The 25,938-nt window shown below is 39.1% G+C and overlaps 2 protein-coding genes across 9 annotated transcripts in view; both read left to right on the forward strand.

Moving 5' to 3' along the window:
- The window catches only part of vav2 (vav 2 guanine nucleotide exchange factor), a 193,540-nt gene that overhangs the window by 163,206 nt on the left and 4,396 nt on the right, over positions 1–25,938 (forward strand). Inside the window, exons 9-28 of one of the 7 annotated variants that reach the window (XM_082538844.1) lie at positions 5,935–6,034; positions 8,089–8,184; positions 11,451–11,519; positions 11,654–11,740; positions 12,331–12,419; positions 12,515–12,647; positions 13,034–13,048; positions 13,346–13,455; positions 13,604–13,705; positions 15,151–15,239; positions 15,874–15,887; positions 16,041–16,059; positions 17,730–17,857; positions 19,525–19,596; positions 19,737–19,792; positions 20,067–20,183; positions 20,742–20,829; positions 20,964–21,087; positions 21,841–21,882; positions 25,325–25,479. In XM_082538844.1, the coding sequence (XP_082394970.1) occupies positions 5,935–6,034; positions 8,089–8,184; positions 11,451–11,519; positions 11,654–11,740; positions 12,331–12,419; positions 12,515–12,647; positions 13,034–13,048; positions 13,346–13,455; positions 13,604–13,705; positions 15,151–15,239; positions 15,874–15,887; positions 16,041–16,059; positions 17,730–17,857; positions 19,525–19,596; positions 19,737–19,792; positions 20,067–20,183; positions 20,742–20,829; positions 20,964–21,087; positions 21,841–21,882; positions 25,325–25,479 (1,705 nt within the window). Of the gene's footprint in view, positions 1–5,934; positions 6,035–8,088; positions 8,185–11,450; positions 11,520–11,653; positions 11,741–12,330; positions 12,420–12,514; positions 12,648–13,033; positions 13,049–13,345; positions 13,456–13,603; positions 13,706–15,150; positions 15,240–15,873; positions 15,888–16,040; positions 16,060–17,729; positions 17,858–19,524; positions 19,597–19,736; positions 19,793–20,066; positions 20,184–20,741; positions 20,830–20,963; positions 21,088–21,840; positions 21,883–24,763; positions 24,854–25,324; positions 25,480–25,938 lie in introns of all 7 variants that reach the window. The other 6 variants (XM_082538845.1, XM_082538849.1, XM_082538846.1 and 3 more) reach the window with 6 other exon arrangements.
- The window catches only part of LOC309709922 (uncharacterized protein), a 322,961-nt gene that overhangs the window by 155,790 nt on the left and 141,233 nt on the right, over positions 1–25,938 (forward strand). The window lies entirely within an intron of this gene.

Consider the following 25,938-nt stretch of genomic DNA (forward strand, 5'->3'; position numbering starts at 1 on the left):
ATATGTATGTGGGGTAATCAGGTTGTTAGTTTTTAACTGTTGCAAATCGGCAACGCCTGCCTTGAGAGGGTTAAGGCCATGGATTGAAAAATGAAAAATGAAAAAGAAGCAAGCTCTAGCCCAGGGGTCGGCAACCCTAGGCACACGTGCCTCAGCTGAACAGGTGATGGAGAAACAGGTTTACCTTTTAGGTGACATGAATGAGTTGAAGGGAAGTTCTGAACTGTTTCTGAGAGACAAATAACACCAGGATCTTTTTCTAAGTAGCTGACAGCTGGTAACTCTGCAGTGGCGGGTCTAGCAAAGTTTTGCCAGGGGGGCAGGTAGGGCATTAACAGGGAGAGGGGGGCACAAAGAAATACTTTCTCATTCTCACTTAAAATGTCTGGCTGTTATTAAATAATTATCTGAAGCTTACAACCAAAGTTTTTATCTTATGTAAAATGTATAGAAATCATACTTACAGGGAGTGCAGAATTATTAGGCAAGTTGTATTTCTGAGGAATAATTTTATTATTGAACAACAACCATGTTCTCAATGAACCCAAAAAACTCATTAATATCAAAGCTGAATGTTTTTGGAAGTAGTTTTTAGTTTGTTTTTAGTTTTAGCTATTTTAGGGGGATATCTGTGTGTGCAAGTCAAGTCAAGTCACTCCATTCTATGTTTGATCGCAATTTCTATAACTTCCGAGACCACCAACGATGATATTATTCAGCTATAAAGTGTGATGTGAACATATTTAGAACTTACCGGAATGAAAATGTCTTGAGCACACCAGCTGATATATCTGGAGACGTAACAGAACTTGATATCAGCTCGTCTCACGGCTTCTATCCAGGCTAGACGCCTTCGTTTGGTAATATCCGATACATGAGCTCCTTCATGTTGCTTCCAGGTTGGGAAAGCATAAAAAGACAATCGAAACTTATTCCCGTGCCGGTCGTAAGATCGAACATTGCAGCCGACCACACAGCAAGTACGAACCATGGCTATGCTTTCGCTCCTTACTTAGACCCCCAAAATGGCGGATCGGGCCAAAATCCTTTCCACGCCCACCCCCGTGACATCACGCTCCAAAGCCCTATAGGGTGTTGATGTCATTAGACCACACCCCTTCTCATTACAGAGTTACACATCACCTAAAATGTTTAATTGGTAGTAGGCTTTCGAACCTATACAGCTTGGAGTAAGACAACATACATGAAGAGGATGATGTGGACAAAATACTCATTTGCCTAATAATTCTGCACTCCCTGTATACCAACAAGACAGCGTTTGTTTTCATTCAAAGGCTTTATGGCTTTAATACCTGGTGGGCCGGTCTTTAGTCAAAATGCCTGGGCTGTTTTGTTTTTTTTTGTCCCAGTCCAGCCCTGGGCACGACACACAGTGAATTAATCTGAGAAGGTGCATCAAAAAATTAATGGCCGGGCCAGCGGTGCAAATCAGCTCGCAAAGACACATTAGTTGACGGTATCTTAGCTAACAGCCCCAACTACCAGATTCAACTTGTAATTGGCTAAAAAAAATAACTTACTTACTAACTCACCTACTGGTGAGAGGGACGTTGTTAGCTTTCCACATTCCAACACTTCAAAAGCTTCAGGAGCTTTCCGCTCAGCACAGCATCAGCACCACGGAAATACACGGATACATCCGTAGACTCGAGACACAATGCATTTTTGGGACTTTCAGGTGTATGGACCAATGTTTTCTTTTCTGATCAAACCAGAAAGCTTTAATGAGCAGCTGGGTTTGTCTCGCATTAACTGGCTGGGTTAATGCCAGTTAATGCAACATCGAAGCAGCTGGAATCCACAGCTGTGCGTGTTCATGGAGCTTTCATTTTCACCTGCTGGACATCACTACCTGACAAGTTTAACTGTCTTCAGAACATTGCAGAGGCCTTATTGACATATTTGGCTCTACATATCTGTGTGAGCAGATTTTCTCTCACATGAGTGTCCTCAGGTCTGAATGCTGGACACTTGGAGACCTGTGTCTCTGAGTGGGAGACCAGAGATCACATTAACATGTGTGTCAGTTTATTTTTCTTATCATTCTTGTGAGGAGACCATAAATAGCATTTGTATTTTCTGTTGTACAGTTCATTTACTGTTATGGATAAAAAGTCTTTTTTTGTTTAAAAATAGCTGATAACTATTCGCTGATAGCTGCCAACATCTGCAAACAAATATCATTCTATAAAGTGGTTCTATATAGTGTGTAACTGTTCATATAGAGCGTTATTAAATTTATTGCTAATGCAATCATATGGCACACTGACCTCTGAGGAAATTTTAAATGGCGCTCGCCATTAGAAAGGTTGCCTACCCCTGCTCTAGCCTTTAGGACAGTGTAGCCACATTTGCTTGCTGCATAACTTAAAGAGCCACCATTGTTCTTCATTTTGTTCATCTTCACCAAGTTTTTTAACATTTCTTATAATTTCCATACTGAAGTTAAATCGCATCATTTCGTATGCTGCTATTACAAACTCCTTCATGTCCCATTAGGAGCTGATAGCTCACTATAAGATTTGTGACCTGGCACGTACCATTATGTCCTCACTATATCGCACAGTCTTAAAATTGATCAAGGCCACCATTAATCTCAATCACTGTGTCGTCAAAGAGGAGCCAGAGCTGAGGAGAGCTGTCTCCCAGAGTGTGGATCACATCTTAATCAGGGGCTTGTTAGCCCTGGGCCCTGTGCTTCGTACGTCACTTACTACATCCAAGATCAAATGAAACATCCAAGACCAAATCATCGCGCTAACTCTGAGCTCGCTATTCCGGTTCCCCGAACACACCTGTTGTTGACGATTAGTATAGCTGGATGAAGTAATGTGAGATCACTGGGTGGCCCAACAGGGGCTACGCATCGATAGTAGAAACATTGATCGGCAACCCTTTGATTGGTCGGCGAAAATGTCGAAGGAGCGCGCTCGGTATTTTTCGGCAGCAGAGCAAGAACTCTTGAGTGAGGGATTTCAGGAGTTTCAGAGTTTAATTAAAACGCAAGGGAACACTGCAAAGGCTGCAAAAGCAAGGAGAGAGGGCTGGCAGAAAGTTGCTGACAAATCAAACTCGTAAGTAATTCAATAATAACAATAATAATGGAGTGGATTTATATAGCGCTTTTCAAGGCACCCAAAGCGCTTTACAATGCCACTATTCATTCACTCTCACATTCACACACTGGTGGAGGCAGCTACGGTTGTAGCCACAGCTGCCCTGGGGCAGACTGACAGAAGCCAGGCTGCCATATTGCGCCATCGGCCCCTCTGGCCAACACCAGTAGGCGGTAGGGTAGATTTATCATATCACACCATATTATCCAATATTATATTACATTATACTATATTATAATATGTTATATCATATCCCCTTTCACATTAGAGCCACGACAGGACCCACTAGAACATGGGAACAAGTAAAAGTGAAATATAAGAATATTCTACAGAATGGTAATATTTATCACTTATATTGCTTGTCGTCTCTTGGAAAGAGACCCTGGAATACTCTGTTTGTTTGTTCATAACAGCAACCAAGAAAAGGGCAGAGCAAAAAAAAAAGACAGGTGGTGGTCCTGCACCCCCTCGTCAACAAGTTGGTTAAGTGAATAATACCCTCACGGGAAAATCGATATCTCTCTATGAGCACACTGTCGCGCTGAGCTAAAGGATCCTGTCTGTCCTGCAATATACGCTGAATTCTGAGGACTCTCCTTATCGATCTTGCACCTTCCGCAATGGGTTGCTCGCGTAAACGGACAGGACATGGCTGCGACAGGCTTCCCAAATCCACCTTCGCTTTTATAGCCGTGGTCTCTCATCTTGATTACACGAAGTAATTTACAATTACTACTCTGAAATATGAATTACATCTGTAATAATCACATACATGTAATAGAATGTTAATAGTACATTTCCCTTTTTTAGGGAATGACCTGTATGTATCTGTGTGAAATCAATAAAAGGATCAAGTGCTGCATTATCTTTAGTTACATTGATGTTATTTATTTATGGTGAAACAGTGGTGGAATATCGCTGTTGCTTTCGTATGAATGACACGGACATACCTGCGTGGCCGCGATCTAATCCTGTTTACATAAAGTAAACCTGCTCCCCAGCAGGTTTACGCTTACGGCTCTGTTGCTATGACAGCAAGTCCCGGATGGGCTTCGGGGAACCGAACGATCCAGGATCACGCGAAATCGTCAACAATCTCATCCAGCTAACTCACTTAGCGCGGTACGAAGAACAGGCCCCTGGGCTTAACCATAGCTGGAGCCTGCAGGAGGAGGCCTTATTCAAACTTCTGTCTGAGCTCCAGTTAAAACTCCAGTGATCACCTCTTGTTGATCTCTGCAGAGGATAATCACATGGTGAATGGGTTTGACAGAAATGCTGCTTTTAAGGTGAAGATGTTCAGTGTTTCACATCTGGCATAAGTTGCATAACTGAAAAACAGTTTTGTAGCCATGAATTTTTTTTAGAGCCACTGGAAGAGAGCAATTAATCATTTTAAAAGAGACTTTTGCTCTAATATTTGAAATTTGTGTTTTGGGAACACTGCATGCAGAATTTTTGAAATACCCATTAATGACAATTTAAACAGACTTGTCATTCCAAAGATTTGTATCCTTATTGATTAAAAAACATGAATAGAAATGGTTAACCTTAAGTTAAATATAAAATAAATACATAATATGTGTCACTATGCATAACCAGTTTTGTTTCCTGATTGCATCATTACCAAAGTTCCCTGGATGGTCTGTTTTTAGTGCCTGTTATTCAAAGCTATCAGAGGCTTGATTAGACTTCAGGGTGCCAGCTCTCTACACCGCCTCGCTCGCTTAAGATTCAGATTAAGAGGCCTATGTGCCAACTCTACCAAGCTGTGCGGGTGGGTTGCACTATACCAGCCTGTGCCAGTGCCCTACTTTGACTGAGTAAGTGCAAAGAATGTTTGCCACGTGCAGTGGCATCCTCCAGGCAAGATGACTTTGAACTCCCTCCCAGCTGAACCCGTAGATCTATGTCAGTGTCCCATTGTAATATCTAATGAACTCAGCTCTCATATCCTCACTACTCAAAATTAAAAGATTGTTTTCCCCTCACACACTGATAAGAGGAGCTCTGCAAACCAACTGATATAAAGCCCTGACTTTCATTAGTACGCTATGATTATAGCTTATTGGCAAGAGCATGCCACCCCTTCAAATATTTCCCTTGGATGTGAATATATTTTTAATTATAATACATTAATTATAATACATTTATTCACACATGCATTTATCTGTACCCGTTAGTGTTAAATGACTCTTAACGTGACTTCCCAAATTATATTAATAAACTTAAAATGAATACATTGCCTGAAGGTCCATATACTACCAAAAGATTCTACTTTACAGCTAATTGTAGACATTTTTTACCTGTGTTTTAACAAAGATATTATAAATCTCGTAATTTTAGATGTTAACACAAGACTTATTAGTCCTTATTAATTCTTATTTTTAGACTGCAAACACCACACGGAGGTTTATGGGCCCACTTGCTCTTTGCCTCACCGAGGACGAGCAAAAATATGCAAATTATAATCTCAACTGTCTCCTAAAAACATTAATGTTTTATTATTTGGACCTCCAGCATTTCTAAGGGCACAGTGGGACATTTGTGAGTGGATGTAGTCATGATCTTAAAAATAAAAAAGCTTTAATAAGAAAGCCTAACATTTCAAAAAGTTGCTTTTGTTGTATTCAAGATTATTCTGGGACTTGTAAATGTTTGTGTCCTTGTACTATTTCTTTTGAGAGTATCAGCTGTAAACATTTTTATACAGTCTCCTCATATTTCTTCTGTGGATTCCTTAATGAGGATGAGTTGTAACAGAGTAACTGGATTAATTAGTTTTTCACATCCCCAGGTTGCTGATCTATGGTCAGTACTGCAGCCACATGGAGAATGCCCAGAAGAAACTGGACGAGCTAATAGCCACACGGGAAGATGTCAGGATTAAAGTAGAGGTAACATTCATCTCTACACACGTTTAAAATGAATGTCGTACTCAGAAGGTGTTGTATTTGTACCAAATTATCTGGTCTGAGTATTTTAAAAACTGATGCTCTGCTAGGATTTTACCACTCATCCATCTCCAAAGTTTGCAGACAATGACACAAAAAAGTAAAAATATGTTGTGAGTAGCATTTGTCAGGGTGAACATACCTTCTTCATGCCAGAGGGCAGAGATCATGGCCAGATTGTTTTCTAGCTGATAATAAGGCAACAGTAACTGAAAAAAGCATGTTACAACCAAGGTATGCAACATCTTCTCTGAATCCAAAATGTGACCAACCTTAAATCAGATGACCACACCATGTGCCGCTCTGGTGAGTCTGGATTTCTGCTGTGACACTTTAATGACAGGATCAGAATTTCGCTTCAAAAAGAAGATGGCATGGATTTATCCTGTTTGTGCCAACAGCTAAGGCTAGTGGTGGTGGACTAATGGTGTGGGGAACATTTTCTTGGCACACTTTGGACCCCTTACAGTACCAATTGAGTGTCATTTAAAAAAAAACACAGCCTACCTGAGTATTTTTGCTGATCATGTCCATCCATTTATGACCACAATGTGCCTGTCTTCTAATGGCTGCTTCCACAGGTTAATGCACCATGTCAAAAAAGCTCACCGGGTTCCAGAGTGTGATAGTCAGCAAAATTATATTTACAAATTGTTAAATGTTCCTGCTGACTCCTGGCACCAGTGTGTGGAGATACATTATTATATTACAGCAGCTGGATATTTGTCCACCTGTTTTGATATGGCATTCTAGCTAGTGTTTTGCCCATGCACCATGTGCAAACACCACAGGAGAAGAGAAACATATTTCGGTGTATTGCATTACTACCAAATTCATTGTGTGCCAACTACAGAAAAAGGACAAAGTGATGCAGTATTTCTTTTAGAAAGTATACTCAAATCTAAAATTTTATATCAATCCAGACTTGCAGTACATGCTCTGAAGAGTTGTACCAACAAAATAAGCTGCTTTAGAATATGGCCGTTTCAATCAAAGCCCAACTCAAAAGTAAAATTTACTGTTGAATAAACAATGACAATGACTAAATAATGACTTAAATAAATTCATCAGTGGGGCCAAGCTTTGCCTTTGTTAGGCAGAACCTATAATGAAGTCAGATGTAATTTGCATATTTGCCCCTAGAGCCTTAAAAAATTCAGAACATTTTGTTATACTGAACAAAACGGAATATTAACCAAACAGGGGTTGTGGTGGATCTTGGTTGTATTGTTAAATTTCCTTGTGCACAGGAAAAGATGAAACAAGAGAAAAGGAACCTTTACTGTGTAAATCTGGGACATTTTTAGAATCTATGTATACAACAAGATCTCCCCCTCAGTATGCTGCTATGATTTTGTGATGTTATACAGACTGAAAATCCTTAGAAAAGGAATGCAGGATAGAGCGGGATTAAAGCACATTTGCAGTTAGAATGGGAGGACAAGTGGGCCCTAGAGCTGATGAGCACAAAAGGCAATACATATAGCTACACAGGGTAGTAGTAACTGAGATACCCCATTCAAAATAAAGGAGCTTTGTAAAAGGCTAAGTCAGCCTGTTATTGGCTCAGTATAGAAAAGTACTGTTTGTAAAACAGGATAAGCTTTGCTGATATTGCACACTTAAAGAAACCGAGTGAACAAAGATGTACACAGACACCACTGTGAGGGAACCTTATAGGATAATACTAACAAAAGAGCGCTTCTTATGGAGCCGAGAGAGAATTTAGGGATATGCACTCATTTGTCAGAGGATGTCCTCTCTCAGTATGCTGCGTAATTGTGTCACAAATAGCTGGCACAACCAGAGTTTTTGTGCCCTGAAAGAATAAACCGGCCTCATTGCTAAAGGAGTGCCCTGTGAATGTGTGGAAGCAACAGCAGCAACACAACAGTGTATTCTTAAACAACAAATGAATACTTGTTTGTAGGAAATCTACAATGCTGTATTATGCAACATGTAATAACTGTGCCACTGCTTGTGTCACTCTTCCACAGGAATGTACAATGAAAGTGCAAGAAGGAAAGTTCAAGCTCCAAGATCTTTTGGTAGTTCCCATGCAGAGGGTGCTGAAGTATCACCTCCTACTAAAGGTAAAATCCAAATCTGTAAAACCTGTTTATGTGTTTACACAGTTTCATTCAAATGTCATTAAGATTTTGGCTAAATAGCCGTGTGATATCATACACACGTGCTTTATTTTTAACTTCTTACCTTTCAAAAGTTTATCTCAAACATCTGTGCTGCTATGTCTCTGTGGCACAGCCAGTGTATGTTGCTAACTTTCAGATATAGTTTGAGGTGCAAAAACCCCGTCTTCTGCAGGGAAAAGATGCGTCTCTTCCATAAGAAATCATAAAATGTCAGATGACCTGACGAACAACAGAGACATGAAAAAGGTGTTTTCTGATTTCAGTAAACATGTTGTTTCTTTCACTCTCGGCGCAATTGACTCTACACTTAAGCTAAGCTAAATAAGGAATACGCAGGTTTCTTTTGATTTGACCAAATCTGGCATCACAGTCTAACTCGAAGTCAAATCACCACTCATCAGCACGTGCTTCAGACGCTGCTAAATCCTTGAAATACAGTATATGCTGCACCCACTTCAAAGAACTTTGTATGTGACATTTTTGACACTCAGAGTTCAATGATTTGTGCTGTATATATTTCAGAAAGTTAATAGCTTTCCATCCCGAAAAGCAGATCCTCACTGTAAGATTTTCTTCTTGAGACTTCGTCAGGGAGGCTATGGTTCATCTCTGCTCTGATTTCAAATGATGCATAACACCTCTCTCTTTTATTCCGTGTCTAATGGCAATGTCAGCTTTCTGGATTTGGTCAGTGTTGTTATGATTTTCCAGACTTGTACCCTTGTCACATTAACCTATTTTACAAACTCTTTTCTGCCCTTTTAAAAAGCTGTTATTTGAAGTGTCACTGAGGCAACACATATTGCTTTGTGGACTTTAACTTAATACACCTCATTGATGTGTCTGCCTTTGCACATTATTCACTAATCGTTTATGTTGAGTTTTCTGTGTCCTTTAATTCAAAAATGTCAGGTGCTATGATTGTAGGTCCACACAGAGAGCGCCGTGGCATCTGTATTAGTTTGAATCGAACCCCTGCAGGAGTGGCACTGAGCCACTGAGGTCAAATCAACCATGCAATAATCAGATTAAATACACCCCATTTCACTGCTTCCTGCAGCTTTGCAGTAAAACACTGCTGCACACTGAGGCCTCAGGGCATGTCAGACAAGGCTTGTTTTGGTTTGGGTATGTGCGTGTTCAGTCCTGCTGAAGGGTACATCTACAGTTGTTGTTATATAGATATCATCTCAAGAGTGTGAACCCTATTTGATGATACTGTGCATGGCTCTTTTCTTCATTCTTTTATGATAGTTGAACTTCATAGAGCAAATTCAACAATTAAAACTTAAAACATGATCTTGTGCTATACATTTTGCTGTATATGTTTTGCAGTACAACTGTTTTTCTTTTGCAAATGTAATGCACCTCTTTCTTTAAAGGAGCAGAAGGTTACTTAGATAATACAAGTTACAGGTGGAGCCCAGATGAAAGCACTTTTTTCTTGGTTTTGTTTGTCAATCACTTGCTGATAATATTTGAAGTAGGCATGAAAAGCCAGTGAGGAAAATGCCCCGTATATTGAAGCTCATTATTAGTTTGAAATTGGAAGACCTAAAAACAGGGGATCTCGTCCGTGTAATAGCATAATAGCTTCAAAATATCAGACGGATGATCCATGGTTATGTTATGGGTATGTTAGTATGAGTTAAATGAAGTACTATGGTTATTTCCTAATTTACATCCGGACTTGTTTTTCACCTTATGCTTACAGTGTTTTATTCTTTTATTTTCCCACAACCTCACATGCACATTAAGTAATCCTAGCAGTTGCTGATAGTTTGGAAATTATTGTTGGTTATGCAGCTAGCAGCTAATGTCTCTTCATACTGCTAACCTCAAACAGAGATGGTTTACTTCTTTTTAACTCCATGCTGGTACCTGCCAGCAGTGAAATCTACCATGAAAACATCACTGTAGTGCTTAATGAAATAAACAGAAACTTAAAAAAAATTTTAAATATGAAAACTAACTGACTCCCTTGTTTCACACTGGGTTATGGAGCAGTAACAGGGGCTGCTGTAAAGGCAAGTTGCCATGCCATTAATAAACGCTGAATCTTTCTGGGTTTCCCTTCTCCAACTGGTATTGCACAGATTGCCATACTCATATTTGTGTTTTTGTTTAAAAAGTTCCTGTACTTACTTTATTTTTATATTTACTAAGGCATTTTTCTGTGTAATTTTGAGATTCAATTACTCAAAACGATTAATCTGTAGTGATTCAGTCCAGAACCTGTTTGGGCTGTGGCTTACCCAATTAACCAATCAGCCAGAACCACTTGGTCACATAATAAAGTTGTTTCCTAATACTTTAAGTGTCGCTGCAGTCTTCACGTCATCATATTTTTGTTTAAAATTCAGTAAACTTTTGGGAAAAAATTGCACAAACATTTAGCAATACATGATCGAATGATTAGTGTTCAGAGGTCACCAAGCTCTGCTGGCATTAATGTGGAGGTCACTATTAAATACGGTGTTATTTCCTAGCACCTGAACAGTAAACCCCTTTATGAGTAGCAGGTTGTTTTACAACATAACTTTGACCAATCTCTACTTTATCAAGCTAACCAGCATATATGCTGACCAGCCTACCAAACCACAGGCAAATCTTTACCCCTAAGTGCAAGCAAGAAAACTTGCATATTTACCTTTCACATTTGATTAACTTAAAGACACCAAAGAAACAAAGTAACTTGTTAAACTGGAGTAATACTGGCCAGAAAGGCAAGTTAAAATTGTTGATGTTAGATGCAGAAAAATGCATTTGGCAGAAACTTTACTGCCTCAGGCTTAGTTTTGATTATTTTTTTTAGATAATAATCAGACAGAATTCAAAATCTGAACCAGTCATAAGATTGTATTGTACACAGCTCGAAAGCAGCTCTAAAACAAAATTGCAATGCAGTCTAATTGTGTACATTATTATCTTAGTTCTTTGCATAAAAAACAAAAACAAAACAGAAATCTGGGGCTGGGGGAGGGGGAGGGGCTAGTAAAGCAAAAAACAAGCTGAACTTGGCTGGTTGCTCTCTCCGCTTGCACTCAAGTTTTAAAGTGTACTTTTTAATGTGTTGTTAATGATTTCAGATCTGCAGTGTGCAGTTGTCAAATTTTGCCAAGACAAACAGACACACCATTGGAGTTTGGTTTTTACAGTTTCTCAAAGTACAAGAACATTTTTCTAACAAAATAATCTCTCCGTAGGAACTTTTGAGTCACTCAACTGACCGACCCGAGAGACAACAACTGAAGGAGGCTCTGGAGGCTATGCAGGTGTGTGTTTAAAAATCTTGCAGAATCACCCTCTTAGCTAAAGCTACATAATTACATACAGCCACTGTGTTGCTCAAGTGTTGTAAATACAGCTTGAAATAGCAGATGCCTGAAAGAATGTCTGGCTCTTCCAGGACCTGGCCATGTACATCAATGAAGTCAAGAGAGACAATGAGACACTGAAAAAAATCAGCGAATTCCAAAGTTCAATAGAAAATCTTGTAAGTACTCCACACTTTCCTTGCACTTGTTATCTTTTGAGCAGCTAAGAACATTTTAAAGGTTGTTCTTTAATATATACATGCCAACACACTGGCATGTTATCAACAGGTGTTTTTGAAGTTCGACAGAATGATTAGTCTCTCCTCAGAACACCTCTATCTTTCAAAGTGCTTCCATGATCCTCAGCCATGATAATTCCCTTAATAACTCATTTATGTAAACTGCAAACTGCTCACTTTAATATTTTGTGTAGCACCAACCTTTTTTCTCGTTTTTCTATCTCTCTATCACAACTTCTTTTGTTGTTCCTTGCTGATATGCCAAGTCAGTATTCTGCTTTGGTTTGTACATGTGCCACATATGCAGTAATACGTACAGTAAAAGTGCTCTGAATAATTTATACATGTAGCCACTGGGTATGACTTTGGAAAAAAGTCAAAGGGAGGATGGAGAATCATCGTTTATCGTGGATATTAATTCTCTCTGAAATTAAAAGTCTAGCAAAATTATTTATTAAAAATTGCAGAATCCATTGGTTTAGTAGGCTGCTTTTTATGTTTGTTTGTTTGTTTGTTTTTTGCAACCTAAGCAGCAGGTGAAGCTGGAGGAGTACGGGAGGCCAAAGATAGATGGAGAACTGAAGGTGTGCTCCTCTATGAACCGAACAAAACAGGACCGGTGAGTCCAAGTTCTATAGTAAAACTAAACTATAATAACCTTTAGCAACATTTTATCGCTGCCAATATTCAATAAAAATGTATGATTGTCTTCAGGTATATATTCCTCTTTGATAAAGTGGTCATTGTCTGCAAGAGGAAAGGCTATAGCTATGAGCTCAAAGAGATTATTGAGCTGCAAAATCATAAAATGTCGGATGACCCGACGAACAACAGAGACATGAAAAAGGTAAGAACATCACGGTTTGAAATGAGACAGAGCAATTTCGTCAGTGAGATCTTTGTAAAGGTGGCCCGGCCGGTGTAGGCGATGAAGCGGCATGTGTAATCATTACAAATGTTGCCCTTGAGCTGAAGGAGCTTGCTGATGGTAATTTCTGATGTGATTTCAGATGGGGTAATACACTGTTGTGTCAAACGTGCATTGTGTTCATTCGTGCTTGTAAAATCATGTAAATGCAATGAAGATCATTTAGGATTCATGAAAACGTACTGCAGTGCACTGGGCATCCGGTCTAACATGGCTTTTTTGTTTTTGGATCTGCATGCGTGCGTACATGTTTGCATGTGTAACTGGGTCTTTCTCTGGTGTCTTTCTTTTTGCATGCTTACCAGTCCTGTGGAAAAATGGTAAGCTCAAATGATCCCCTTATTTAACACATCTTCTCATAGTGGCTTTTTTTTTGTTTTTGTTTTGGCTGTGGTGATTTTTGGGATGTAATACCTTGATTGCATATGCACAGTCTGAGTCTGTGACCAGCGTCTTATCCAATTAATTGCTAAAGCATGTTGATGATCTTTTAGGTCTGACTTGATTTGACCATATATTTGTTGGAACTGCTGATATCACATGCCTCTTTCTTATCTCGGTCTGCCATCCACAAACCTTTTTCTGCCATCTGTTCAACACTCACTTTTTCTCACCAGTGGTCTTATGGTTTCTACCTGATCCATCTGCAAGGGAAGCAGGGCTTCCAGTTCTTTTGCAAAACTGAGGAAACAAAGAGGAAGTGGATGGAGCAATTTGATATGGCCATGTGAGTATGACTAGTTGGATAAAATGTATTTTATGTGAGACTAATTGTCTTTGCCATGTTATTTTTCAGTAGCATGGGAAAAAATAAAGAATCCTAGGTATCCTCAGTTTAACTGGTTTATTTAATTCCATATTATTTACTTATCTAGGTCCAACATCAAGCCAGAGAGAGCCACAGCTAATCAGCACAACTTTGAAATGCACACATTTGATAAGAATACCAACTGTCGAGCCTGCAAGATGCTCTTGAGGTAATGACCCTGACAACCCCAGCGCTGGTATCTTTAGTGCCGTTAATAATGCACACCGAATACATCCTTATTCCAGACTCTCTAGTGACTGTTATGTCAGCATTTGGTAGCAACAGCATTTTTATGTGTTACTTATCCAGACAAACTTTATGAAGCAGAGACACTGTATGTCCAAAATATGCAACGGCAGAATTATTAATAAATTATGATGCACAAAAAAGGAAGTTCAATGTTTTCACTGTCACCATCTTGGTGTTTTGAAACCACATGTGTCAGCAGATGAGCAGAAACAGAGGACATTCTGTGGCTAATCACTTGTGATTGACAGTTTGTTAACCAACGAGCATCCTGGATAATCCTCCTCTCTGATTCCTTGACTTATAATTTACAAAATAGACTTAATGTTTTATTCAGTGTCATGAAAATAGCAACTGAGCCCAATAAAATGATCAGGGAAGTGTTTACTGAGAACACAAAACCAGGGAGCTGATGGTCTTTTTGGCAAAGAAGCACTACTGCCAGGAGACCTTTTGCAACTACTCCCACGTTGGCTTCACTTTTTCATAAAAGCACACAAAAGTTATTACAGTTAGGTAAGTATTTGGACAACAACACAATTTTTGTAATTTTGACTCTGTACACCACAAACAGAGGAGAAAAAAATACCCTTGGAGTGGAGTATACACTACAGCAGTACAAATATAAAAATAAATAATTTAAGTAGCATTTGGTAGTGAACAAACAAACAGACTTAAATCACAGAGGGAATATGTTTTTGGCTCGCATAACCCGTCATTAGTGTGAAAGCATTCCTTGGAAAATATTCTAGTAAGTGTGACTGCGGCTGACGGATGTTATTTTTAAACATTTCCCGGCCCCGCACCACCCACAGTGTTCCTGAGTACACCTTCTCTCATGTGAGAATGCTGCTCGTCTGCAGTGGGATAGCCCGTGTCACTGAATCACCACTTTCACCTCTATTAGAGTCAGCCGGCTAAACCCCACTCTGTGTATTGACCCACAAATTGCGTGGCTTTGCTGACCTAAATTCACAGAGCCGATGGCAGCAGGGACCAGCGTTCTCTCTTCCTGCTAGATGCTAATTACTGCTGCAGTCCCAGCAGATCCCATCGTGATTTATGGCACTTACTATTCAACTTGGCAGCGTGCGATGCATGCAGTGTTACAGTACCCGTAACAAATAAACTTCAGGAGTACACGGTTTAAACTGAGCCAGTTGATTTGGTGATTTTTAAAGAATTACAGAACGGGAATGATGGAGGATGTGGATTCGCAGTTGGAACAATTATAGGAACAAGCAGCAGGTCCCCTTGTGTGTTGTTCTTACAGGAGGTTAATTTGTGTCTCAGCCACTTCCTGTTTGCATTACTAAAGTGCATGTTTCTCTGTGTGTGTGTGTGTGTGTGTGTGCGCCTGTCCTCAAGGGGCATCTTCTATCAGGGCTACTACTGCTCTCGCTGTGGAACAGGAGCTCACAAAGAGTGTCTAGAAGTGATCACCATTTGTAAAATAAGTAGGTATTTCCTCTTTAATAGAAGATGTTATTCAGATGACTTTGTGAGGGTCAAGTAGTGAGCAAATGATAAAAATAGATAAATAAAAACTGTGTGACATGTCACGGACATGCAATGATGACTGCTGTAATTTGATGACCCCTGTCCTGCTTGTAGGCCTCTTTATGCAGCAGTAAAAGGGAGGCAGGCTTTTTTATTGTGTCAGTGGATTTAGCAGCAGTATCTGACAACATATTTACTCAACATGAATTCAGAAAATCATTGTGGCCTATTTTCTCAAATTTGAGCCAATTTAATAACTGCTGAGTGAGGTTCAGTATGAACCAATCAAGTTCTTTGATAGTCGAAGGTCATAATTAATCAAATAAATTCTTAAAATAAGTTAGTGTGTGTATAATAAGGACCACAGAGCAGGACTGTAACAATATAGTTTGATGCTTTCAGTTTTATCTGCTGTTTAACGCTCACAGGAAACCAGTCATACTACATTGCTGTTAGTCAGCTTAAAAAAATGGTCTGCATGAAGCTATGCTGTACATTTTGGCATGCTGATGTCAAGTGCTGATGGATCCACTTGGTGAAATATTTTCTTGTGAATCTTCTTTGACAATCTTCAATATTTCCTCTTTTCAGATCCTCTTGACTTGGTGAGTAGTTTCTTTTTCACGCAATATACAACAGCTTTCTCTAATTGTCACCATCTTTCTTTGTTGAATAATTACCACAAAAGGATAAAAGGTGATGTTTTTTGCTTACTTATTAACAATATCAATAATCAGATATTTGTCTCTGTTGTGTAGGAGCCTGGATTATCACCTGGTAAGAGCTAACATTTGAATATTCTGTCAGCTGTCAACTTTGTTTTGGCTGTAGCTGTGCTTAAATAGCACGGCTCTCTATTGCCATCTAGTGGATAGCGCCATTGCAGCAACAATACTAACCCTATACTAATCCCTCTAAAAAAATTTGAATTTTGTGAAAAGGTTTTATTTTGTTTTCCTATAATTGGATTTAAAAAGGTAAACTTTAATGTATTCTGTATCATCACATGTTCACATCACAAGTGAACTATTTCGAGCTAGATTATAGTTTAATACCGATTTTTTTGTGGCTTTAAAAAATTATCAGAATTCCAGCATCTGAAATTATTAAATTATTTGTGATCAATCAAAAAAAACGACGTATAATACAGAAATGAACAATTTCTGTTAAGGTAGCACTTGGTTGAGGCTTTTTTACCATGAATTGCTACATCAGTCTGGCGTAGTCTGGTGGTGATCAGGTTGTGTCACTGCTTAGCTGTTAGGGAAGCCCAGATTCCTTTAATAGTTGGCTTCAGGTGTCTCATCTTCCTGTTTGTTGATTGAGGAAGATGAGATTCTCTGTGGGGTTTCAGGTCACGTCAGTTGCCTGGGTAGTCAAACCCAGCATTATCACAGTCAGCAAACCAATAAATACTAGCTTTGGCGCGGTGGGAGTTCCTAGTTCCTGGTGAAAAAGGAAATATGCTCCATACTTTTTGTCAGGTGGAAACCTGAAGCGCTCTAGTAGGTGGTTGCATTGAATTTTTACGTGATAGTACAGAGTAGAGCAGCAACCATTAACACCAGCAGATGGCATGGCACCCTAAATAATCAAAGATTGAATTCTAGCATGAGGTTTTCACAAACACTTTTGATTGTGTGCCTCTCCATCCTTCACCCAAACTCTAGAACCTTGATTCTAATTGAAATCAAAAGAAAACCTGGACCACTGAGCAACAGTCCACTTCTTTTTCTCTTTAAACCAGGTACTTGTAAGATGCATCTGATGTTTTCCATTGTTTCAGGAGTGGCATGATTTTAGGAATTTAACAGTTGTAGCTTTGATCCTGAAGAGGTCTACGTGTGGTGGCTTTTGATGCTCTGACTCCAGCCTCGGTCCACTTGGTGTGAAGCTCTTCTTGAGTGGACTTGACACTCTTGTGAAGGCACTCTTCCCGGCCGGTTCATCTTTTCATTGATATGCTTTGATATAGCACTGAACAGCCAGGCTTTTTTGCAATGACCTTGTGTGGTGTTACGTCCTCGTGGAGGGAGTCGACTATCATTTGGACAACTGTCAAGCTAGGAGTCTTGCCTGTGACTGTGGTTGCATGTACCGAAGTAGAACGCGAGATACACATTATTTATATAGTTTGAATAGTAACTAGTGCAAACCCAAAATTAAATATGCCAATAAGTCTGTCAATAAGCATCAATACTCCAATCCAGCTAATGAAAATATAATATGTAAAAGTTTACCTTTCTCTATTATATTACAAAAAAGTAACCTTTTCACAATATAAATGCATTAGTAGAGTATGCAGAAGTACAGTAGAGATACACTTGCAGAATCTGATCGTTTCTTTCACAACTCTTCTACAGCTTTTGTTTTCTCAATGTCAGTGGACTTTTTTATTAGTGAGAAGCTGGAAGCGGTAATGTACTGGACACTGACTGTTATTGCAGGTCCTAAGATGGTGGCAGTGAAGAACTACCATGGCACACCGGTGCCTCCGGGGAAGACCCCTCTCTGTTTCCAAACAGGAGATTTTATCGAGCTTCTGAAGGGAGACCCGGATATCACATGGTGGGAGGTAGAGTAGTCAATCATTTTTAAATCAATCCATCCCTCACTTTGACACACGCAGCTTGTTATGCAGACAGCTGATGTTGGCACAGCACCTCACATAGTGGATTTGAAATGAATCAGTGATTCTCATGTTAAATTCAATTTTTTTTTTACCTGTGAGATAGAAAGTTTAGAACATAAGTCAAGGTTCTGTCTCTGCTCAAATACCGGCACTTCCAGATTGAAATAGTTAGCATATAGGATCGCTATTATTGGATCTGGACAAAAACCTTGTTTTATTGGACAATTGCAATGACTTTGGTGGAGTCTTATAATCAGCAAAGCTAAAGTCTAAGCACACAACCTCCTGTAAAACTGTAGATTAGTTTTTACACACACAGGTTTTTTTTGTATTGATTGAACAAACAAGATATATGTGTTAATTACTGAGCGTTTTGTTGCCTTTGGAGCCATTTCCGTCATTTCTTTTCATGTTTTCTAACCAGGCTGCAGAAAGCACTATCAATCTTATCCCTCTGGTGGTGAACAAGTACAGTAACATACCCCAAAATGCCTTTAATTCAAATTGCTGTGGAGTAGGCAAATCCCTAAGTGCTTTCTTTCCCCCCATGCTACAAAAAAAGATAATTTTTCTTGTAGTTGCAAATCATCATCATATTCCAGCGCACATCTTGTAAACAGAGTCCCCTTGTCACCTTGTCAGTTTAAATTAATAGCGCTTTGGCTTGTGCGTCTCACTAAAATACCACAGGATACTTTAAAGAGTGTTTGAATGATAAACTGAGCCACGCTTGCCTAAAATTGTTCTAAAATCTTAGAGGAAGTTAAAGACTTCTTTGCACCTTCACCAATGGAAATAAATCACTTTTAGCTGAACATTAGAAGAGGTGTACGTGCAGACCTGGAGGATCCTCTGCAGTGAATTAGTCTGGATGATAGGAACTGTGACACTGTTTGCTCCAGGAACTGTTGGCATTCCTGCTGAATCACCGACTCTAATATCAGGCTGGCTTTTCCTGAAGTGACTCTGGGCAACTTTCTGATGACATTAATTGATCTTAGCTATAACAGTAGGCTATCCCTCTACAGCATGGCAGTTTAATCTCTCAGTGTGATGTCAGCAGGTGTGCAGAGTTTAAAATCGATTGCTGCAGGCATAAGATGGAGTCATTTCATCCTCTGTCTGACTTTGATGGGGAAAGTTTGTACATACAACATCTAGCACCGAAAATATGATGCATAGCGTGTAATATTTATTTAGCTCCAAGTGAATACATCGTCTTTCAGAAATGTTTTACTTTAAATTTTGACAAAACGAATCCAGTGCAGATAAACTGGCACCACTAGGAGGCACCAACGTAACACTGTTTCACATTATACACAATAAACTAAAGAATCTCTGCTTCAGATATTGGTTTATTAATATAGTCTTACTTAACAATGATTACTTGCAAGGAGGAAATATAGTTCTTAGTTTTAGTTTTTCCTCTATAAACCCTACAAATTTTTCAGTGTGTCTTAGGATTTCCAAATTTTCTGTATCTACACTAAACTACATATTACCCATTTTCCCTTTTTTTTCCACAGATGTTCTAAAGTATTTCTTTGCCTGAAGTAAGCACAGTTTTGTTTCACATCTAGAAATAAACTTACCTTGTGTTTGTCTTACAGGGAAAGCTGATACAGACACAAAAGAGCGGCTTTTTCCCCAGTTCCTATGTAAAGCCTTGTTTGGACCCAAAGGTAATGCACCCATACACCTGTAAAGTGGGTTGTGACTGATTACAGCGTGTATGATTTGAGAGTGGACGAGTTTATGCATGTGCATGTCAGTTAGTCCTGTGCTGTGTTCTTTAATGAACGGTGTCTGTTATGTGCGACAGCCCTTCCAGTCATGCCGGTCGTCCTCAAGGGATGCAGACTACTATGGATATCCTTGGTAAGACCCATAACTGTGCATTTAATGGGCCTGTGCACTATAAGGTACCATTAGCCCAAGGCCAATATCCTGTAATTAGTGCAGATCTGTTAATGTTAAACTGTAGCGTTATCTCAAAGCAGTGGTTCAATTGAAAGCAAGCTGACCCTAACCAAAAGATTAATTACTACATGGGTGATTGAAGTTAAGTGTTTTTAAAGCTTTTAGAGTGTCATTTGATGAAACAACTTAAAACAAAAAAAACAGTGACCTCTAAATTTTGTTTTTTCTGTAGGTTTGCAGGAAACATGGAGCGGCAGCAGGCAGACAACCTTTTAAAATCCCACTGCAGTGGGACCTACCTTATCAGAGAGAGGACAGCTGAGGCGGAGAGGTTCGCCATCAGCATCAAGTGAGTATTTCAGATCTTACAGGGGAGGAAAATGTCAAGGGAAGGTTTTTATCCATATCTCATGGGGAATAAATATTCTCACAGGGAGCCCTAGTCAGCTTTTTCTGTGCATCTTTTAGCTCCAGCTAATTACTACTCAGTAATTGCTTTTTTTTTTTTTTAATCCTTCCTTTTTTGTGCCTTTTCAATGAGACGATGCATTCTCAAGAGGAAAAAAAATCCATGAGTTCTTTACTGGAGTTGTCATATAATGATGGGTTGAGAAAGGGAATGCACATTTACACATTTGTGTCTAACTCAGGTGATGAGTGACTGTGGGGACCAGGCTCGATATAATTAAGTAAACAAATCTGTTAAGAAGTCTTAACTTTAAGAAAAAATACTTAATTTCCATCTTATTCAATCAGATATACTGAAAAAGAAATGTGTGGAGCAGCAGAACACATTAAGTTAAGGGCACAGGAGAATACAGGCTCAACAGTAATATGCAAGATATGGATAAAGAAAATCGATAACAGTGGAAAAACAACATCTGTTCTTGGTGATTTCTCTTTACAGATTCAACGATGAAGTAAAGCACATCAAAGTCATTGAAAAAGACAGCTGGATACACATCACCGAGGCAAAGAAGTTTGAAAGTCTGTTGGTAAGTCATATTAAACTGTTTAAAAAAAAGAAAAAAGGTCATTTAATGAACTGCCAACACAGAAACACCCATAGGAGCTTGTTGTCAATGTGAAAGCAGAAAAGTTCACCTTTTTGTATCCTGTTACTTTACAGGAGCTTGTGGAGTACTATCAGTCTCATTCGCTGAAAGAAAGCTTCAAGTTGTTAGATACCACACTGAGATACCCCTACAAGTCGAGAGAACGCTCGCTTACGCGGGCCAACACACGCTCACCAGGTAAACCTTTTGAATTTTTCTCTGTTCCAATACTTTACTTTCCACTTCTGCAGCCATTCTGATACCGCATAGCAGCCAAACTCTGCAAACAACACAATCTGTTAGTACCAGAAAATCATATTAGATCCTTGAGCAATGAACAGCTAAGTACAGCCAGCTGATAAATGATAGTCAGTAAGCGTTTTGGCAGAGCAAGGTTTGATGTTTATCGGTTGTGAAAGAGACCCTAATGTTTGTCCTTCCGTGTTAATGATAACTTAATCCAAGTAACTTAATATGTGGCTTCATAGTATAGATTAAGTGACCACGATGCTTATCAGTGTGGTTCTGATGAAGCTAAGTTTTGAGAACATCTTCAGATAAAATATCCATCATTCTTTTAGAAGCAAGTTTCACTCCTTGGCAGGCATCTTCGTAACAGCACCTGGGAGTTTATTCAGGCTAACACTAAGCCCCTCTCTAAATGAATAAGGAGACGGCCGCAACGTTAATAAAAAGCTGCATAAATAACCAGAAAAATCTAATAAAAAAAAGGTGACTTTGCCTCATGATATTTAAGTTTTATAAAGTTTTCTACAGCACCTTCAAGAGTTAAATTCCACTTCAATCCAGTGTGCCAACAGAATCAACATATCTGGTTGATCCCGCAAGGGCATTTGAACAAATACGAGACTAATTTACATTATGGATGCAGTAAGCCAAGAAAAAAAACTTGTATAGATTTTGGAATCACTTCTGTCTGTTCTGTTTCAGCTATTATAAAGCAGACGGTTGGCCCTTTGGAGGGAGTAGTAGGTACAAGATTTATTCAGATATTTCTATTCAGGATTCTTTTTAGTGCCATGTCTCTCCCATATAAAATCACATGTGGTTGGCTTTGGACTTGACTCTTAAATACACTATGACTTGTGGCTTTAACTTTTCTACCACTTGACTCATGTTACAGACCTCATTTCCATTAATGAGCTTTGGGTAATGCCCACTGGAAGCTGAGTGGAACCACCCAAAGCTCTAACGAGACATGCACAGACATCTTCAAATGCTAGTGTCAGTGTTTTTGCATGGAGACTGAAGGAGCATTGCATGTCAAATAATGTCTACCTGCTTCAATGCACGATTATGAAAATACCTTTTTCACTCTCTGTTACCAAAATACACTGGTCCAGTACAAATTCAATTTCATGACACTGTGGCTGTGGATACTGTAAGAAGGGGGTAAAATAAATGAGACACACTTCCTCCCACTCTCTTTGTCTTCCCCTGTCCTCTGTTTTTCCCAAGGCCAGTGACTCTCATGACTCATACAGACAAAAAAAAGATGGAGGCCAGAGGGGCAGCTGGGCAGAGTAGGAGGGCAGCAGTGTGAAATGATAAAGAGAGTGACAAAGAGAAAGTCAGCTAACTCCAGCCTTTGGAATGACTGAATTGGCTGCCCTTCTTGGCCATTACACTATATGAATACTGGCTGTGTCTTTGCGCTAGCTTCTGTCCTACACTGGCCTCACTTTGTTCGCTCTTCACAAAGACCCAACTGGCCAGTATAGTGAAATCATTTCTCCTCCTGTTTTGGCTGAAGTTGTACACGGATGGAGACAACTGGAGTTTTTGCTAATAATGGTTTTCCTCTCAGTTTTATCCTTGACTGTTTCCAAGCACGTACTTTTACTTTTCGATCTGGAAAACTCTATTATGGAGTTCACACAGACATTTTCTGATAAGTCAAATCAACAACAATTGAAGCAGCTGGAAAATATATATTATATTATATAGCTGCCCTATTTATTTTATATAAAATAATTATTTTATTTTATATAAAATAAATAGCACAACTACTTCAGTTTTATTTCTGTAGTGCCAAATCATGACAACAGCCCCCCTTAAGGCGCTTTGTAACGTAAAGGCCCTGTAATAATAGGACCCTACATTAACCACACGTGACACACAGGCCCCACGACATCGATATCGTACGTAATGACATATTAAGAACAAAAAGCTCAGGCTTCATGTGAATTTCAGTGGAGCTTCATAAGATGTCACCTTTTACTACTACTACTGTTTTCTTGATCCTTTCAACAAGTTGTAACAATTTTAGGTCCCTCTGTCTAATATTCCACAAAAAAGGAATTCTGTTCCAAGTCCAGGAAAATCCAGAGATAAGAGGAAGACAGTCAGTTTTCTATAGATTTAGTGGCCAGTGCTAACTCCTTTGCTACATAGTTCCAGGTTGGCCCCTCCTTTTTGGTTCAAAGTTGCTCCAGATTTCTCAAATGCATATTCACAATGGGAATTTCCTGTCCCAGAATATCCCAAAGGGTGACTGATCTGGTGGCTGTGACGGATCTGGTGGCTGTGCAGGCCATTTGAGTGATCTCAATGTCAAAAAAGCTGTTTGAGATTATTTGAGCTTTGTCACACTCTGTATTATTAGCTTTTTGTAGACCTTCAGGTAAATATCTATTCGAGAAAAATAAGTTTGAGAAAAAATAAAATCAAATAAAGTGTGACCTGGCATGGAGAGCTGCAGAGATTTTATACACACAAGTGACACAAAGTGCAAGTGAGTAAGCACAAAATCAAGATCATGTGCAATTATACATCAAGAACAAAAAAGGTCCAATTTCAAATAAATTTCAGTGTATCTCCAAGAGATATCACAGTGAACAAGAGTACTAATTTTTCAATCCTTTAAAAGTGGTTATTCCAGAAAAAAGAGCAGCATAATCAACACCTCTGTCTTTAAAATATTAGAAATTAGAGGCTGTAAAACTATGTCTTTATATTTAAAAAAAAGCAAAAAACAACCAATTGGATGGTAGTTTAACATAAAATGGTAGTAAAACATGAGGAACATCGGTATAGTGTCCAGCTTCTTTAGGTGTTTCTTGAGTGTGTTCATAAAGAGCAGCGTATTCATTGCCTGGAGGGAAAAAATAAAGAATCTTAATGTAAGTTTTAGCTCTCCGTCTCCTTTTTAAATAAAAAAATTCAATGCATAATACTAAATACTAATATCTTGTGATAATTTCACTTTCAGCCCTTTTAGCAGCTTTTATCTTTCTCTTAATTTGAAAATAGCATGACCTTGGATTTTCCTCCATTTAAGTTGAGTTAAATGGGAACAACATGAAACGCAGACTGCAGCTATTTAAAGGCTTTCACTACTGTAAATAATAGATAACAGTGCCGTCTGCATAAAAATGGAAAGCAGCATTTGATCAGTTGTCACAAATGATGAAGTCTTGTTAATCCAACCTTCAGTTGGGCTGTCATCGTAATGCCTATTAGTGACATTATATGTTTTTCTTAATATAATATAATGTAAATTGTACAGTTAAATAAACATAACACTAAAATTTATTCTGCAGGTTGGTGTAATACTGAATAATAATGTCACTAATAGGAACAGAACAGACTCTTTCTAAAAAACAACAGAGTTCCCACGCTGCTTCTGTTTGAGACTTTGTAAATAAATTCACACTCTTAAAGCAGTCAAATTGCAACACCTTCATGGTTAAGATTAAATATAATGAGAACCGAACGCACAGGCACACAAAGCTTCAATCCAAAATCTTTTTATCTTTCTGCTTCTTTGGCTTCGCCTCTGCATGTGTTCACCTCAAACATTTTCCAGCTTTACTTCCTCCCTTGTCTCGCTCTCTCTCTGTCCTCCTCTCAGCAGCCACCTGTGCATCCTACAACTTCTCCTTCCTCAGTCCACAGGGCCTCAACTTCTCCTCCTCTCAGAGCCAAGCCCCCTTTTGGTCAGGTACTATCTACTTATCCTTTCCTTTCCCCCGCTGCCTCTCTTGTGTCCTCGCGCCGCATCTCTTGTAATTACATAATAAGCCTATGTACCTCGACCTCATTACTTCTTCTCTGTGGCACTCTTTTCATTAACAAGAACACTGTAGTTCTTCTCAGGATGACATTTCCTCATTAAATCAAGAAAAGAAAACCAATTTCCTCTCCAGTGATGAAACAAGTTGTCCTGCTCATTTGTCATTTTGTGGCTACAGCGTGTCACGCTGAAAACTGACCGGACCATCTCGCCTCTGTACATTCTTCACAACTAATTATTACCATTATGTTCAGTGTGACCTCGTCTTACAACCGTCACCCTCATACATAAACATGAATATTCATCAATACCAGTAAATAATAACTCTTGTTGCGAATTCAGCGGTGTGCCATTAAGTTAATTAACTATGGCTCAACTCCTATTGTTATCAATTTTCAGTGTTTACACCTCGAGTGGTCAGCACAGCAGTGGCCAGGTATAACTTTGCAGCGCGAGACATGAGAGAGCTGTCACTGCGAGAAGGCGACATTGTCAAAATCTACAGCAAGATCGGTGGAGACCAGGGCTGGTGGAAAGGAGAAGCCAATGGAAGAGTAAGTAACTATGAGTAAAGTGTTTATTTGTGGATGGGAAATTGATCAGACCCAAGGCATAAAAGCCACCACTGGATTAAATACCTTAATGTTGTAATATTTTGAGTTTGATCAAAAATGTATCCAGTTAGCTTTATTAAGTTAGAGATCTGCAAAAGAGAAATTCAGGGAAAGCATGTCCCCAAAAGTGCATTGATACATTTGACAATTTAACCAGTGATACCGGGGGAAAAAGAAAAAACAAAACAAAAAGATGTGGTTGAAAGACAAAAACTAGCTGCTGGGAAATGTGCCAGTTTAATAGGATGGCGGTAAAAGGGAATGTGATGTCAGCATTTTATTTTAGGAACGTTCCCTATTAGGCTGTAAATTTAGAGTTGTGCTTTGGAGCCAGAGGATCTACACAACTTGAGCGGTTGTAAAGCTAAACCTTACCACAGTCTGCTGTACAGCCTGGTG

This window comes from Aulonocara stuartgranti (genome assembly GCF_965226115.1).
Source record: "Aulonocara stuartgranti genome assembly, chromosome: 7".
NCBI lineage: Eukaryota > Metazoa > Chordata > Actinopteri > Cichliformes > Cichlidae > Aulonocara > Aulonocara stuartgranti.